The 18,350-nt window shown below is 42.0% G+C and overlaps 1 protein-coding gene across 2 annotated transcripts; it reads right to left on the bottom strand.

Annotated features, from left to right (window-relative positions):
* Positions 1–3,377: 3,377 nt before the first annotated feature.
* LOC134028207 (mothers against decapentaplegic homolog 3) lies at positions 3,378–16,648 on the bottom strand. Of its 2 annotated transcripts, none has more exons than XM_062471630.1 (8): positions 16,178–16,648; positions 12,373–12,566; positions 11,995–12,129; positions 10,479–10,604; positions 9,282–9,494; positions 8,911–9,048; positions 8,675–8,819; positions 3,378–7,646 (listed from the first exon to the last, which is right to left on the bottom strand). In XM_062471630.1, exons 1-8 carry the CDS (start codon positions 16,378–16,380, stop codon positions 7,523–7,525), a joined length of 1,278 nt encoding a protein of 425 aa, XP_062327614.1. In that variant the 5' UTR covers positions 16,381–16,648; the 3' UTR covers positions 3,378–7,522. The 2 variants fall into 2 exon arrangements, with proteins under 2 accessions (XP_062327614.1, XP_062327615.1); XM_062471631.1 differs by lacking the exon at positions 3,378–7,646 and adding an exon at positions 7,687–7,955 and having other exon boundaries at positions 8,655–8,819.
* Between the last annotated feature and the right edge of the window lie 1,702 nt (positions 16,649–18,350).

Here is an 18,350-nt window from a genome sequence, read left to right as displayed (position 1 = left end):
ATCAGAGCACCCCTTCTATAACCAATAGATTCATTTTCATATCTAATAAATGCCAAACTAACATAATGACCCAATGTTAGCTTAACCCAACTTTTGTTTCCAACCCTATAGCCTATATGTCAGCATTACAGCAGGTCAGGTCAAAATAACATGTCGTTAAAAGGTCAAGGTATGAACCTGCTACTTTATGTTTTTCTTGAACCCACTGCTATCAGAAACAGTACTGCACACGCTCTCAGGTTGGCCGGCTTGTTGAAGTCAGATGTTATTAGTTTCAGGTCAGTGACTGGGATTTTTTCCACATCCCCAACACCTTTTCACAGAGGATATGGTCAAACATTAATCAGAGCACTGACAGCCAGTAAATATGATACATTTGCTCTATTTTTTTCCAATCTTTTTTTTACCTTTAAGTGGCCATGTTCTTTTGGTCATTAGTTAGTTAAAGGTTTTATGTTAGAGCCTACACAGAGAGAGATTCACTGTTCACACTGGTTTAGTATCCTAATGCTGTTGGCTCTCTTTTCAGTCAGTGTCAAACTGTCAATAAGCAAAAATACCAAAAATGTGTTCTGGTTTGATCTCAGTCATGCTCTATTTAAAAAAATAAAATAAGGACAATGTAAGGAGTCCACGTTTAAGTGCTATTAAAGAGAAATCCCTACAATTGTAAAAGTGTGACAGCTTCATTGCTTGAATAGGCAACAGGGGAGGGCGAGAGTTGGCAGGCATACCAACAGTGAGCGCTGTACGGACGGTGAGCGAATGGGCAGGGGGCCAGTGGGTGCCAGTCTAAGGGAATTGAGCGAATGTGTTTGTTGGCATGCAAGGCCAGGTAGGTTACCCGTTACTGTCGGACAGCTGTGGGGTGCAACCACCCATAGCAGGACAAACCGTTCGGTTGCGGCTGGCGACTCCCAATAGCATCCGTCAACAATGCAGCGATGCCTCTCACCAACAGAACAAGTCTCTCACTAAAACAACGCTGGCAAAAATGTTCACTTTTGATTATGTTGGATACATTGTTGAGAATAACGGTACACTCTGTGAATGAAGGTGTGAGTGACGGTGTGTGTTATGTGTAGTCTGTTTTAGTGAAAGGCTCGTTTTAGTGAGACTTTGAGGAAGAGGAATCGCAGCGACACATAATCAACCTCTTCCAACTCCTTGAATTGTGAGGATTCCTACATCTTTCGGCAGGGGCGTAGCAAGGACATTTCTGGGGGGGCCAGCTCTGGCCAGTTTTTTATTTGGGGTGGCACTTGATTGTCAAAAATGACTATTTTAAAACTCACACACTGCATCACTCAGAGCAGCAGTTTTCTAACGGTATCCAGTGGTTAGCTGCTAGACTCCATTGAAGCACTGTCAGAATGCAGGCACGTTGGTTTGTGTCTTGCGCTGTTGATGGGGGCGTGGCCCAACATGTTGCGAAAATGGGGCTTTTAGTGTAAGTGACAAATTACAATATAAGACGACTTAATAAAAAAAATCTAATGCATTCATTTCAGCTTTACACCGTTTCTTTTCAGGAGTTTTTTGTTGTTGTTTTTTTCGTGCCGTGAGGTTGGGGGGGGGGGCGGCAGGGTGGCCATTCTCTGACCAATGGTGGCCATGGCCCCCCCTGGCCACCATGTGGCCACGCCCCTGCCTTTCGGAGAATAAAAGGCAAAAGGAAAAGAAAACAAGTAGGACTAGCAGTTCATTTTCCACACAACATGGGTAGGGCCAGTAAAAGACAACTGGGTCGGAGGGTTAACTACAAGTTATGCTTGATCAACATGAAACAAATTGGGAAGATGGATTTGTTAACCAACACATTCTTTGGCAGCAAAGGACTGATATTTGCGGTCAGACAGTTACGAGACAGATTGTCATTATCTAATCTGTCTCCTCCAATTTATCCAATCAGCCACCTACATTTTTGTATTGCCTTTCTGCCTTTGAGAAACACACCGTAATAAACTAATTGAGAAACTCGAGAAGAAAGTGTTTTCGTGTGTATCATGAAACACTATGCCTAGCCTATACCTAATAACGTGGCTGCAGCAACAATGGTACACAGCCAGCAGATGGCGACGTTTCACTTAAAACTATAGCCACAACACATTTCTACATTTCATAATAAGGTTTTGTGTTCATAAAGGTATAAAACATTTACATTTATGCATTTAGCAGTAGGAATGTAGGAACCAGTCTAAACAGTCCAAAACAGTATAGTAGATATATTGTCAGACATTGTCGTTTGAAGTGTCCCTAAACAAGTCAAGTCATAATCATTGTAATATGCAAGAAATATTATAAAATGGGATTGAGAATATTATATTGTGGAGTGAGAAAAGTGGAGACGTGCTACGAGTTACAGTTTCAGTCACCTTTTTGGTGTCAACAATAGCTATGTAAAACATTCCTGGAGTCAGATGGCTGAGCGGTTAGGGAATCGGGCTAGTAATCTGAAGATTGACAGTTCGATTCCCGGCCGTGCCAAATGACTTTGTGTCCTTGGGCAAGGCACTTCACCCTACTTGCCTCGGGGGAATGTCCCTGTACTTACTGTAAGTCGCTCTGGATAAGAGCGTCTGCTAAATGACTAAATGTAAATGTAAATTCCTCATCTATGCAACCTTGAATGAACGTTGAATGCTCAGTGTCAGTGAACTCTTCATGTAGAATTGATGCACACTGACACAATTAAACAATGAACCTAATGTCTTCTGTCTGCTTCTTTTTCAATAAATATTTCTTAACCTTGAGAGATCTTTAAAACCCACTGATGTGTCTAAATGATCTAGTCTACAGTGAATGTATAAGTCTGGTAAAGGTGTCACAAGGGTTATGAAAAATGAATAGCTAGTTCTCCTTTGTGCCAGAGCAGACTGGAAAAGTTACTTCCAGAACAAGCTGTTCCCTACGACATAACCTATCACCTAGGTGATATGTGCCTTTTGTCAGCTTCTGCCAACTTGATAAGAAATTACCCTCAAATTTGAGACAAGGCAACCCAAGGCAGTTTATCCAGGCACTCAGCGTGGTTGAAGAAAAGCATCTACAGTTTGAATTTTATTGTTTTAAAAACTGAAAATCTGTCTCTGTGACACAGTGCCTTTTCTCCACTTGGGTCTCACCATGCAACCCCATTGGGTTGCCATGCTATTGGAGCTTGGGGGTAATTTCTCATCCAAGTTAGTAACATTCTACATAATTAACAATATCTGTCTAATAGTACATGGTAAGTAAAACAGTTTGCCAAGAACAGTATTGTTAAGTGCAAAAACATACATAGTTAAACGGTAAAATAAAAAATCATTTCAACACCTGTCTAGTCCTGTGTAAAACCTGTAAAAAGTATGAAATAGTCATAAAATACCAATAACAAAAACAAATAGCAATTTATTTTTTGACAGTTTTTAAAGAGAAAAAACAGGGGTATATCTTTATACAAATAAAACATCTAAAACAATTCAGAGCAAACAAACAACACATATGTACAGTAACAGGAAAATAGAGAGAGAACAGAAGAAGCACTATCAGTTGAAGATCATCCAGAAGACGTGTTCCCTACTGAGGAAACGTATTCGTTATGGCTTTTTTAATTGCCAATTGCTTGACATAAATGTTTACCCTTTTCTAGAAATCTAATCTCAGATCAGTAGATACTACCTCATCTGAAACTGTTTAGGACACTAGCTTTTTGACAATATTTGGCAAGAGGTGAAAAATTAGGGAACAATGGACAGCCTTGCCTCATCTCCTGAAACTCTAGATTGTATATGCTTTTTCACCTATCTTTACACACACTTCCTAGGTTTTGCATGTAAAAAAGTAGCACCATTGGGCTAGTAAGAGGTAAGACACTTGAGAATGCACATTTGATCTATTGCTAGCCATATTCCCTAGCACCTGCTTTCCTAAATATGCCGATGTACAGTACTGTTTTAGACATAGTGAGGAGCAATGCAAGCACTCAGACATAATTCCATTCAAGGAACAATTTATACAGTATGTTATATAGAGGGGCCTGTAATGTAAGCATGCAACTGTCGTAGATCACACAGCATGTCAGCATGCATGATTTCCCTTCTTTTCTCCTTTTGCCCAAAACCATAAAGAGCATAAGGGGCATAAGTCATGAAGATACATGAACAAACACACAACTGCCTACACAGGCAGGTGCATACACAAACACATTTTCATCCCTACTCCTTAAAGAGGGCACACTATATAAGGTCCCACAGACTGAGAAAACTTGGTTCTATTGTGTATCTACAAATCCCAACAATTTCCGTTTCTAAAATAAACTCTGTTTTCCCCAAAACACTTTCCTTTCTGGTACAAAAATACAAGGACAGCATTCACAGACCCTGCCAGCAGTTTTTGTCTCAATTGCAATGCTGACAAGAATGCAAAAATGCACAAAAGTTTAAAAAAATACTTGATAGCAAAACAGATCCAGTACAAAGAGAAAACATGCATTTGTATCAGTTTGTTTATAATTTAAAACATTGAGGTGGTCCAAAGAGGATCAAGTCAATGAGAAACCATAATAGACAAGGTCCCTAAGACCAACGAGGTTGAACACTTTAGAATGTGCATGCTTGTGCACTTCCATGGTCTATGCTAATGAATAGTTAAACATCTGGCTCTGTTAAATGTGGATGTAAATTGGGGATGTCACAATAGCAGAAGTCTAAACTTCTGTAAATCACACGTTAATTATTTATACCTGCTTCAGTAGCAAGGCAGAGGAACAATACTTTTTGCTTCTCTAGATACTATCAGACAAATCAATGAATTGATCTGAAAACATAAAATGTAGGAAATTGGTAAACAGTTTTGAAATATTCATACTCAAGTAGTGTACAGAAAGCAAAATACCATATGCAAATACAAAACTGCGGTCTGTACAGGCTTTCAGACTAGCCTCAAATTGCATAATTGTATGCATTGTTTACAAACAGGCCTTTCTTTTTCCTTGTACGGAAAGTTCACTTTGTCAACTATGCTGGCTGCTGAGGTGCCATAGTTTTCAACATTTGTATTGTCATTTTAGAAGAATGATGTAATTGTGTGACGTGGCCCAATAATCCTCTGCTACATCTGCTAGAACCAACTGTGCACTAAATCAGATCAGAGCTATGCTTTTCTTCCATTTGGCACTGAATTGGAGTTTATGGCATCCTTAGTCTAGCTATATAAGAGAGATTATTATTACAGTGTGATGATGGATTCGCTTGGACACGTGGCACTAAAACGAAAACATTCACTACTATATTCTCGTGTAAAAACTGTACACAGGACAGCATTCACTGGTGTTTAACAAAGTTATAAACTTACAATGATAACAACTGACTAGGAATTACGGTGTAACTGAGCAACAAAGTGTTTCAACGTATAACCATCATAACCACTGGGAAGTCATTACAGACCTACATTTGTGTTTCCCCTTGTTCATTTTGTCATTCATAAACACAGAATCTAAAATCACTTAGAGCAAAGCAACATGTCCAAGTGGATGAACCGTAATACACGTAGAAATCATACCCTGTTTCGAGAGACATCTGGACCAAGGTTCAAATCCACAGTCCTAATCAACTGGGATCAGAGGAATGATCTGGAGTGCTGGGCTGTTTCCAACAAGATGGATTAGGCCAAACACTGACCGACTTCTAGGTATTCAGGGAACCCACCCAAGGTACTGGTGACAAACCAACTAAGACATGGCACCCAGTACAGTATATGCTACTTGACGGGACTTGGGGGGACAATTTGGAGAGCGCTTGATGAGTGATAATGTTGGAGGGTATGGCACACTAAGGGTTTAGCCACAATTGCTGAACTATTTGGGAATGGAGTGTTTAACTCCTATCAGGAGTAAAATTAAATATTTTTTAATTGATAAAGGGGACTTTTGAAAATACCACCAATCACGTAGATTTTTAAAGGTTACCATTATCCTCTGTATTTGATAAAATGGCAACACATGCTCTGTATGGTAAAACATTGAATTTGAGGATAATATGGCGAAAGGAGCTCAACATTGAGCTTTAACAAGAAAACTGTCCCTAACATGAGTTTGCCAGTAAGAGATATAAAGATGTGATGTATTAGTTACATAAATTCTTTGATATTATTGGACTCCAGTCAGATTTAAAGTCTGGTCTAATTCAAAGCAATGAGTGGAAATGTAAGAGTTCTCTGCATACTTTTCTACATCTGATGTGGGACTGTCCCGTTGTTTTCCCCATGTTGGACCCGAGTGGTTTAAGAAGCTGGATCAGCTGCCAAGCTCGGCACAATTCTGCTTTCTGGGAGACAAATCTGTTCTACCAGCTGAACTTACGGCACAGTTTGGATTAGTCCTTGCAGGTTTCCGTAACGCAGTCAGGATTATACTAAGGAACTGGAAACATACAACCATACCTAGTTATAAGAACTGGATTTACATACATACATACATACATACATACATACATACATACATACATACATACATACATAATTAATGTATGTATGTTAATGTTAGGTAAACTGAACGATTCTGTGTCCAAATTTACTGAAATGTGGGGTAGCTTCTTCAGAGAATGATTTGGTAGGGATCATTAGACAGCAAGATGCACTAGAACCCTTCATGTGTGTTGGGAGGGGAGATTCTGGGACGTATCATGCTGTTGTGTTGCTTATGTTTTCATGTTTCTTTTCTTTTCTGTCTGTGTTTGTGTAAATTGTTACCTGCAGACCTGCATGTGGAAAGTCTGTTTGTACTGTATTGTTGCAGTGTCTTTTTTTAATTTTACATAAAACAAAATACATTTGGGCTGAACCACTCATTTCCTTGCACATCAAATGATCTTTATACTTTCATAAAGTGTTCTTTACACTGATGAAAAAAGGGACTTCTAGGGCCATTATATAAGAGCATTCTTGTGATAAAAATAACCATTAAAATTTCAGTAGGAGTATAATACAGGTGCCTTAAAGCACACACATACATACATTTCCCTCGTGCACTACAGGAGACATTTATAACCAACCTCAAATATGGACATTTTGAATAGATTCACACCTTTTAAGTGTGTTCAAAATGTAATTTTGTGTGTGCCTAATCATGCCATCTGTACATATTTTGGAACATCTACATTAGTCATTACGTCCTACAACATGAGAGTTTAAGGAAAGACAGAAAAATAATCTTCAAAAATACATTCTAGAATGTACTTGAAAAGAAATTCGACCACACATGCTATAGCAAGTTTGGCACTAGATGTAAAAAGTGTTTTTTGTACATAAAACATAAAAAATATGGACATATTATGGAGACAATACTTCAACGGTACTGTTTAATGCACTCACCCCTTTTCACCACCAATGTGCCAGCGTATTAAAAAGGCCTACCAATAACGATGAGGTGTGTGTGTGAGGGACGGGGGGGCATGAACAGGGGGTGCATGAACAGGTTTCCCAGTTTGTGTATTGGCTTACTGATGGATGCTGTGACGTGGGGTTGAGAGGAAGGGGTGGGCTTTTACGACACACTTGAGCAGCGGATGCTGGGGGAGCCCATCTGTGTGAGCACCTTGTCCAGCCACTGCAGGGGCCCGTTGAGGTGCAGCTCAATCCAGCAAGGGGTGCTGGTCACCGTCTGTCTCCTACAAGAGAGAATAAGAGAGAGTGACAGGCTTGCACAACCCCTCTCACTGCTGACGTGCCTGTCTGTATCACTGAGCTGGGTAGAGGTTTGGACTTTCAGATGTACCCACAGCTGCACATTTGTTTCAGGAATGGTTAACATAAGGAATGTAGAAGGAAACAGGTTTAGCAAAGACTAACTTGTGAAGAAGTTGTGGGATGTGTATTATATGTCTAAAACAGAAATTGACTGACACTATGGCCCCAGGTCTCTCTCATCAAAGTGGGTTTTTACCCAAAACAATCAGATCGAAAGAAATAAAGTAGTGCTGTCAAACGATTAAAATATTTAATCGCGATTAATCGCATTAATGTCATAGTTAACTCGCGATTAATCGCAATTAATTGCACATTTTTATCTATTCTAAATGTTGATCTCTTTGTCCCATTATTTTTTCTCATTTTAATGATCTCATCAACATTGAAAAGTGGATTGGATTGCTTAGTTAGTGCAAATGTTTTTTTTAATTGAAAACAACATTGCAACATTGCCTGGCTTTGACGAGGGGCGGGAAATTCGCATTGCTTGGCCATCAAGTGGTAACTGGACGTGCTGAGATGATAGCTCAGTTCACAACGACAAAACATACAGATCAATTTGGTCTTGTCAATGGAACCATTTGGCAACTTTTTTTAAGTAACCTTTCCATTCAGAATCTTATTGGCATCCATTTTGGCGTTTTGCGCTCGCTATCCACTCAAAACGTAACGTTAGCCTACTAATCTTTAGCCGTCTCACAAGCCGTGTGTGCGGCGTGCCTGTTGTTTTTTTTCCGGTCTAGCTAGATCCGGTGTGGTGTTGTAGTTTTTCTAACGTCAGTAGTCGTTGCAACAGCATGTGAAAAAAACTACTAAGTTTGCTAGGCCAAAAAGGTTAATCTTGCGATAAAAATATTAACGCTGTTAAAATGGGTTTGCGTTAACGCCGTTAATAACGCGTTTACTGACAGCAGTAAAATAAAGTAAACGTCTGGCTAAATGTTGTTACCTGTACTCTGCTCCCCAGCCCTTGACAAAGCTCATGCGTATGGTGCACATGCGGGTCAGCTGGTAGACAGCCTCAAAGCCCTGGTTGACTGATTGGGCCAAGAGAGCTGCAAACTCCTGGTTGTTGAAAATCTTCAGGTTGCAACCTGAGGAAAGCCATCACATGACAATTAGTCAACCATCAACGAGTAAGACCACAAGACAAGCATTCAATGACGTGGGTACACACATCCATACCAGGTGGGATCTTGCAGACGGTAGCGGGATGCCAGCCGTAGCGCTGGTTACAGTTGGGACTCTGGACAAATATGGCGCTGTCGCTGAGACACTCGGCAAAAACCTCTCCTCCGATGTAGTACAAACGCACACCCCTGCCTGGAGGGACCATGGAAAACAACATCAGACAACAAACCAACAACTTTGTTTACATCGTAAACACATTGTCAATCTTGGATACATTTGCCAGGTTACACACCCATCACAGTGGCGTGCAATTCCATACGTACAATGACTTACAAAAGTAACAATGTGTGGCAAGGAAAATCATTCTGAATGTGACAAAGAACAGCACATTAACCTGACGGTGGTACAACGGCTAATGTAGTTACCAATGTGACGGCGTGTGAGTTCCACAGCGGCGTTGCGGTTGACGTTAGATAACAGGCCGAGGCAGAAACGCTCAGAGTTGGAAGGGTCTGTGAAGCCATCCACTGTCATGGAGGGCTGAGAGGCGTGGAAGGTCTCGCCCACACGCTGGTTGAGCTCGTAGTAGGAGATGGAGCACCAGAAGGCCGGCTCACAGTACGTCACCGGCTGCAGGTCTGCAGAGGGAAAAGGAGGCAAAGAAACTTCATTTAACTGTACTGGTTTTACATTGTGTTTTGTAAAATCCAAATTGTCCTTGTAATGCTGTTTTTTTTTTTTTTTTATTGTGATATAATATATAATTATATTCTGTTTACATTTTAAAAGAAGTGATTTGAAAGAGGGAAAATACATGTAGAAGGAGCAAATGACTGTAATTTATGAAGATATAGAAAGGCCAAAAAAAGTGATTTAGGCAAATACATAGACAACCGAAGAGGGAAACAGAATGAGAAGATTATTAATGTCCCTTTCTATTCGACTAAGATAAGACAAAAACTGAGGACAAATTGCAAAGAAGAAGAAAATCTGGGAAGACGGACAATGGAAAATACGTTTATTAAGGAGAAATTAGAAAAATAAGTGTGGGGAACAAAAGAAAATGCAGACAACACATATATGAGCTAAACACATCATTTCCCCAAAACACAAACCAGAAGTGTGGAAAACTCAACAGGTACAAGGAAGGCCAGAGACTTCCTGGTAACACACCATGTGTACCCTGATTTACCACTACTCTACGCCATCTCAGCATTGGTGTCAAATCTTAGAAGTAAGTTTTCCCCAAACTGGGCCAGGGCTATGTGAAAAGTTCATTTGTTATTTCACCTGTAGCCTGACGGCTCTACCCCCCAGTGGTTTTCCGTTCCATTATAAGAAGAGAGGATATTATTATTGATGTTGTATTGAGCTCACTGGTGTCCTAGCATGGAAGCAGTTCACACGGGAGGAAAGACAAAGGCCATCTTTCATCACAGAGCTTCCTCTGTTACAGTACGGAAGCACACTCCCATAGGACGGCTGGGGTGGAACACCCATCTGTTTGGTTTGTGCTCCTGTCACACATACAGGCATAATACACACATTTGCAGCCATTAATTGTCTCTTTCTCCATTTTGTGTACATACACACACAAACCCATACAATCACACATGATTTACCAAGGTTGCTGTGTGTGGGAGAGACAGGATTTGGTGACAGGTTGGGGGAGCCTGTGTCCATGCTGTGGTTCATCTGGTGATCACTGGTCTCCCCATCCTCACTGAGATAGCCTGGCGGTGGTGTCTCTAAAACACACACAAACATACAAATGCACATAAACATGCACGTTCACAAACACACAAAACATCAGTTTACAGAGATGATGTTGCTGTTCCAATAGAAACGGTTACCCTTTTCACGTACTCCAACTAATATTGTGCACATAAACTAATTAGGAAGAGACATTTTAACATGCAGTACATTTACATTACTTTGTCTTCTGAGCTGTCTTCTGTCACCAGCTTCTCTGACCCTGACCTGGCTCTGGAGCATTTCACTTCTATTTGTATTAATTTGGTTGATAAACACACCCCTTTCAAAAGGTCGTAGGTTGCAAGATCGTTCAAAACCATAGTATATTAAAGTATTAGAATAACTTCTTTAGCAGAGAAATCTGGCCTGGACTGAGACTGGGAAGACTGACTTGGAATAAAGGTTTTCCATGTCCTTAAGAAACAAAGTACTGCTGTACTTAAAAGTTGTATTTAAAAACCATAACCAATTGGGCATGAAATCTGTCTACTTTCGGTCTACAGTATGTATACTGTTCATGCTTAACTGTATACACAAGCTGGCTGCAGAGGCAGGTCTAACAGCATTAGCTGCTTGTATGTGGTTGCTAGTGTGAGGGCTGCTCTGCTTTTCATAAGCTGGATCTAAAGCCAGCAGGACAGCACAGACACGTAATGCCAGGCAGCACTAGTCCACCTTCTCAGGACAGTGTGTGTTTGCATTGGCTCAGCTCCAACCTCAGTAAGAGTCAGTCAAGAGATGGGATGGGTGAACTTGGGATTGCATTCCCTGAGGCCAGAAAGACCCTGCTAAACTGCAGAGTGTGGTTAGACAATTTTCCAGACACAGCTTAGTCAAAAACAAAAGTTATGCTAACTCCTGGGAGATTCTGGCTGATTGCATCACAAAATAATGTATTCTTGTACTCTCCAGCTTCAATGCTCGGCTCTCTTTGGGTTGATAGTTTTAAGGTCAGAAGTTTAGAGTACCGGTAATATTTTATTCATCCCTGGGGGAAATTGCACGGTTACAGCTGCATTAACAGTCACAGTACAGTATACACAAAGTAACAATATTTTAAGAGTTTGTCTTGTCCAGTGTGAGCCTGGTACAAGCTTTTCATTTGATCTTACATTATGACTTTTATTGCCTGTGTGAGACCAGTATCAAAAACCAGGAAACTTCTCTCAAGTGACCCCACTTTGAACTCATCTGTGTTGGGTCTCTCCTGCTGTAAGGTAGTCTCTCTAGTGTCCTCTCTTCCGCGTTGATATCTCCTAACTATGTTACGATAGTTTCTCAATTTATGAGGAGAAAACCCGTAAGAACATTCTTAAAATCTCTCCTTCTGGAACATTCTATTGTTACCAAAACAAAGAAAATATTTTTGCCAGACTATCTCACCTGGTATGTAGTTGCTTTGGGGCTCGATGCCGGCAGGAAAGTTAGTATTCTCTGGGATGGAGTGGCTGTAGTCATCCAGTGGTGGGTACTCACTTGGGATCTCCAAGTGTCTGGGCACAAGCACTGGAGGCAGTACTGCAGGGAGATACACATGCACGCACACACACCAGCCTCTTGTTTACTTGCCCTGCCCATTAAGACACTCACAGTCACTCACAACAACGGCAATTAATTATAATGAAGTAACATGTAAATAGCAAGCTAGAATCTCGCTGTTTGGTGGATGGCACGCATGAACTTATATGATTCCTGTGGGACATGTGCCTGCCCACCGACACGCAGAGGGGATGATGGTGAGAAATGACACGTAGCCGTTACCTGGCGTCTCCACCCGCTGGTAGTGGTAGGGGTTGACACACACCTCGTCCTTCTTCATGTGAAACGCGTACTCACAGAGCTCCACCGCCCGCAGCTCATGGTGGGACTGCAGGTCTGGCCAGCGCCACAGGCGACAGTAGATGACGTGGGGCAGCCCCTTCCTGTGGGACACCTGGAGACGGCCGTCCAGAGACCTGGAGAACAGGGGAATGAAAGAAAGGACACATGGGTAACCATTGGATAGGAACAGCAGCAAGATGTAGCCCTGTGGCTGACAAATACAAGGGGAGTCACCCGAGGACATGAAGACGAGCCTAATTATCTCGTTGTAGCGATCTGCCCTGAATCAACCTGATATTCCAAACAGACACTGGCAGCAGCTTTCCACATGTATTTTCTCATTTTCATCTGGCTATCTCGAAATGGGGTGGGACAACTGTCAAGCTCTACTACTCTCAAGTTAGCAGTCCCCTGAGGAGATGTGGCGTTTTAGGGTTTTACACAGACAAGTTCAAACAACATCAGATTCAACTACTGTGCATGGGCTTCGGTGAGTCCATTGTTGGAGAAAGATCTACAAACAAGATGGATAGAAAACATGGCTAGATGAAACATCACCAAACCTGTCTTAAACCAGCCCTATTGACTGCTCTATGCTACTCTGGACCCAGACAATCATCTGTCTCTTCAAAGACACTTCATGAGTATTTAAAGAAGCGGGTGTTATATGTTAGGGCGAGGGGGGGACATGAGGACAGTCTGAACCTAAATGCCCCAGTGGGCTTCACTCTGATGAGGGCTGTGTGTATTGTGTGTGATGAATGTGTGTGTGCATGCATTTTCATGAGAGACATGCTTCTAGAGTGTGTTTTCTTGCGCATGTATGAGGAATGGAGAAGGCCAGCTGGGTTCATCCAGCATGGCTGCCCAGGGCAAGGCCTCCAGGAATCCAGGGCAGACACACGACCCCCTTCAGTATGGAGGGGGGAGGCACAGAAAAAAAGTACGAAAGCTGACTAATGGTCTAACCAGGGCCAAACGTTAATGTTTATGCTAACTTCCTCAAGCATGACCTCATAGATGATACATTTGCGGTAACAGCAGCAGTAGTGGGGGCCAAAGGCAGGCATGTTATCTGAGGGATGTACGAAATGTGTACAGGTGGGTGTGTGTGGGTGTGCGCATTGCGTTTCCCCCCGCAGACGGGATAGGCCGTGGCAAGGTGCTCTCTAATCTAACTCTTCCACCTTTGGAACCAAACAACCCATACCTTCCCTGAGGCCTCCATAGTATGTTACTTGGCAGGGCAGCACATTCCTTTGGTGGGACTGGCCGTGCCTTACATGCACACCAACACACACACGCACGCTGTGTACTGAGGTTACATCTAAACATGAAGGAATGAGTTCTCAGGGCGATGGTACGCACCGGAGCTTCAACGCAGGAGATGGACAGGCTGGTAGAGTTATGTTTAGTTACTGTCTCGGGCCTCTGTCTGCAGACACTGTACCATCCACCCTGACACTTGAGCGTGCCCTTTCTGTGAGCCAGAGTGAGTCACTCTGAAACGCACACACGGTGACGACAACATAGAGAGACAGGCAGTGTCTTGCTACTGTCTCCATCTGCCAAAACTGTACATTCCACACACACACACCGGAGTGTTTTTCTTTCTTTCACACTTTTTCTGTCACACACACGCGTGCACACACACACGTACAATAGATTACATCAGACGGTGCAGTATCTCCTTTTCTATCCAGATAATCAAACAATGACTGCAGTTTACCAGCCTGCTCCTTCTGAGCTGTGACAGACAGACTCTCAGTGTGGATCACATCACTGAAGGACAAACAATACTGTCTGGGGTGACTCAGAGCTTGAGATGCACTGTATGGCTGTTGTGACTGTGTAGACTGAGACTAATGCTGGGTACTCAGATGTGTCTGCGTGGCCCCAGACAGATGGATAAAGACACAATCTTTTAAAACGAGACACGTTTAAATAGGAACCACTGTGTTTGGGTGGGGGTCTCTATCACCATAGAGTGGTGTGGTGGTGCATGGAGGTGCACGCACAGTTTGTGTGTGGTAGTACATGGAGCCAAAGAGGGTGCACACACAGTTACAAAACGGGGTTTCCTCATTCATCACGCTGAAGCATGTCAGGGAGAGACAGGGTGTCGCACATACTTGCTACACAATATGTGTCAGGAATTCCGCTTGCTATCTCCTAGACACAAGCACACACACAGACTTCCATTGATGTCCTCTTACTGTTGTTCTCTCCACTTGTCTGCGGTGAGAAAACAAAGCAGCTTTATCACTCTTATCAGCTCCCGTGTCTCTTCATGTGCTGCCCAGACTAACCAGAGCTGCTGCCAAAACCAGGAAACCTCAGACACTGCTGTAGGCAAATGACTACTTAAACTATTTTACTTGCGGTGTGTCTTTGCTTCTTTCTCTTCCTCAAACTCCACATTTCCAAATCCTCTTTGTTTATTTCCTTACATACAACTTTCCTGTTTCATCTCAATGTATCTATCTCTCTGTCTTTTCAACTTTCCTCTTCTTTCCACACTACATCCAGAAGACGTGTGTGGACAAGACAGACATCAGGGCCCTGGCACCAAGCTAGGACCTTCACACCCTCTCAAAGGCCTATCCTAGAGGTAGGGAGAAGAGAGCAAAGGCAGAAAGAAGGGATGGGTAAAGGAAGGACGTGAAAAAGAGAAAGTTTGATCATGGGGGATGGAGTGTCCCTAGTTAGTGAGGATAGGCCCGCCGCCCGCTAGGTTTAGGGGTAGGGGCTGTGGGGTAGGGTGAGAGCAGGAGATGTTGAAGACTGTTTTTGCTGATGCAACACCAATACTTCTACATTTCCAAGGCCAGTCTCCTGCTTCGCTACAGCAGCATCAGTTGGGGGCACTGATGGTTAGAGAAGCGTTTGATGTGTTGGGGGCACTTCCACACAGAGGAAACCAGTGTATGGTGGTGGCTACTAGCAAACATGTTACTACAGTACAAAAATTAATGTCATTATTGACTGTGTTAATTGGCTGCTTTTAACTGCATAGCACGTAGGCTATCAACCTGTGTGTTTAATAAAACTATTCTGCATATAGTATATAGTATATAGACACTTTAATCCAAAGCCACATCAAGAGAGGGATTCGAACCTACGACTTCTTGATCAGCAGTAAAGTGCTCTACCACTGAGCTACACCCGGTTATGACTGCTGTATTTGCTATATCATGCAGGAAAGTTACAGAATAGCATTTGGCTCATGTAACCTCTTTTATTCGGCTACATTTGTTATATAATCTGTCGGATGCAGGAAGACTAGAATTTGAAAATCTGACAATGATTGATTTGGATGCATACCATAGTGATAATAAACAATCCGATCACTGTCTGCCCACGCATAAAACTACTATACCAGAGACCGCCCCAGATTAAGGCCAAGTTATATAACTTCGACCCCATTTGTGTTTTGAAATGCCGTGCACTGCACTAGCTAATGCAGAGCGCCACAATATTCCGTATCAAGCAATCCAGATAATCGCATGCTAAATGTACGACCCATGCGAAAGTAATGTGCTCAAAAGAAAACTTGGATTTGCAAACTAGTAGTTGTCTGGGATTGACAACCAGGAAACTAAATAAACAGGGGACCAACGGACCATAACATTATGTTAAATGTGCACAGACTAACCACCCTGAAACAGCACATTTGTAAAACATTTAATGCAAAAAAGATGCGTAACGAGCGGTGCTAGCACTAACAGTATGGCATCGACATTACCTCGGTATGGTGATGCATTTCGTGTTGATATTCTGAGTAGTGATGGCTTTCTCCAATTCATCCAGTTGGCCCGTTTTCTTCAATTTCTTTACCAGACTCTTCACTGCTTTCTCACACCACTTCTCATCCTGACCATTTTGTTCTCCCTTTTTCCAACCCAAAAGCCTTTTCACAATGGGGGGAGTGAAAGGCAAAATTGACATTTTGAGTTCAGTAAAGTCCTATCAGTAACAAGTCCTTAGGTTTGCAAATATACACAGAAATCCTCTTGAAAAACAAACCAAGTGGCAGATTACAGAAAGAGAAATTAGAAAGAACACGCAGCTCTATAAACACGCAGATAAACTCAGACATTTAAAGTTTGATTGTTTCAATTTCGGCGCACTGTCTAGTTCGTTCGAGTTCAACGCGAGTAGTGCGTGTGCGTGTATGTGTGCGTGTGTGAGCAGTGTGCATTGTCTAACAGTAATAGATTCAGTAACACTCCGCGGACAAAAATAGCTCTGTCTGAAGTGTCATTTGCTTTCTTGTAGTTCGCGCACGACACAGTTCAACACGATTGATCCTTTTGGGTTTTTTGCTTTAGTTTTTTTACAACAAACTATTACAATAGTTTATACTTATTTATTTAAATATGTGTTGTCAAGGACGTTGTTTGATGATTTTTCAAGAAAGTTGTTCCCAATTCAGAGTCATCCGCCGCATAAGGGATAAACCTGAAGTCTACAAAAAGTCTGCCTCAAATGCAAATACCCTCGCGAGGTAGGAACCAATTCAGACTGCAGAAGAACTGTGAAAGCCCATAGGCTGAGCAGCTGGTAAAAATCTGCTGTCTCTGCAAGGCACACTGTAGGCTACTACACATTTTGGGGGTAGGCTATATTAAGCGTCTTTCATCACATTACTGAATGAAAACAGTGCATTTTGGAAACGGAATGGTCGATGGAAAGTAATAAAGTAATAATAATATCACCTCACTCCCTAACATTGAGTTTACTGCATCTGTCTCAGAACTGGTGTAAGGCTGTTTACTGGTGTTAGGACACAAACAAGGTTGTTACAAAGCACAGTCTGAAATTAAAGCTTTATGCAAGACATTTAATACTATTATTGGATAAATGATAGATCATTTTTTGCCTACTGACTTCAACATAGCAATAGTCTAACTGTTTTTCAACTGTAAGTTGTTGAAATGCTTGTTCTAAGAGTCTAGAGAACTTTCCAGTAAATGTTGTCTCAACAAACTCCAAACAGGGTGCAATGGGGAACTGGCAATCATTAGACTTATAGCGCAGGCAAGATGTACATTCAGCTGGTGAGCACACACACACACAGACACTTATGCATGCACAAACACGGATACATAAAGTTTTGGACTATCATCGAGGCACTCCACGTAGATGCATAATGCTATGTGGCAAATGTTACATACTTGGGCACACAGGCAGGGGGGCCAGAGAGACCTGACTACACGAACTCTAGATGTAGGAGTACTGTAGCACAGCTGATATCCTCAAACCGAAAGGGATGGCAGGCCTGTAGTTTGATGCCTGTGAGTGCCTTTGTTCCTGGACTTCAAAAGGATTTCTTTACTGCGGACAGTTTCAAATCTTGAGTGCCCTATTTGCAAACACTTGAAAAAGTAGTAAACTGTTTCACTGCACATCACCGTCTGTCCAGTTGGATGGAATCTTGACTTCAATTGAAAGTGGAGAAATGTCATTAGTAAATGTCCATAGGTGTAAAATAATATACATTGTGCGGCATGAAAATATGTAGCTTGCTGCCGTCCACATGGTCAAGTTAACAGAATAATTGTAGCTACTGTATCTCAATTTCTTTTTTTTCTGACATTTTCAAAGGATAGAAGGGACTGTAAATCTGTATCCCCCAAGCAGCACAAACCTTTGATCCATCCACCAGTTGACAGTTAGCATCCTACAATAGTAACATCAACCCACAGTTCCTTTGGTCCCTGTACGCACACATTGACCAGTGTTCACTATTCATCCTTTGCACACTGCACAACTTAAACTGAAAATATAGCAATCTTTCAGCATGACAGATCCTTTCCCTTTAATCTATTTCAGTGGGACAGCAATGTATATTTTGACATCAGCTGGAAGCTTTGACAGTTTCCACCTTTCATTCTTGCAGACAAGAAGTATAACAA

Source organism: Osmerus eperlanus, chromosome 10 (assembly GCF_963692335.1).
Source record: "Osmerus eperlanus chromosome 10, fOsmEpe2.1, whole genome shotgun sequence".
NCBI classification, from domain to species: domain Eukaryota; kingdom Metazoa; phylum Chordata; class Actinopteri; order Osmeriformes; family Osmeridae; genus Osmerus; species Osmerus eperlanus.
Note: the sequence above shows the minus strand (reverse complement) of the source record. Positions and strands in the feature narration are given on the sequence as shown.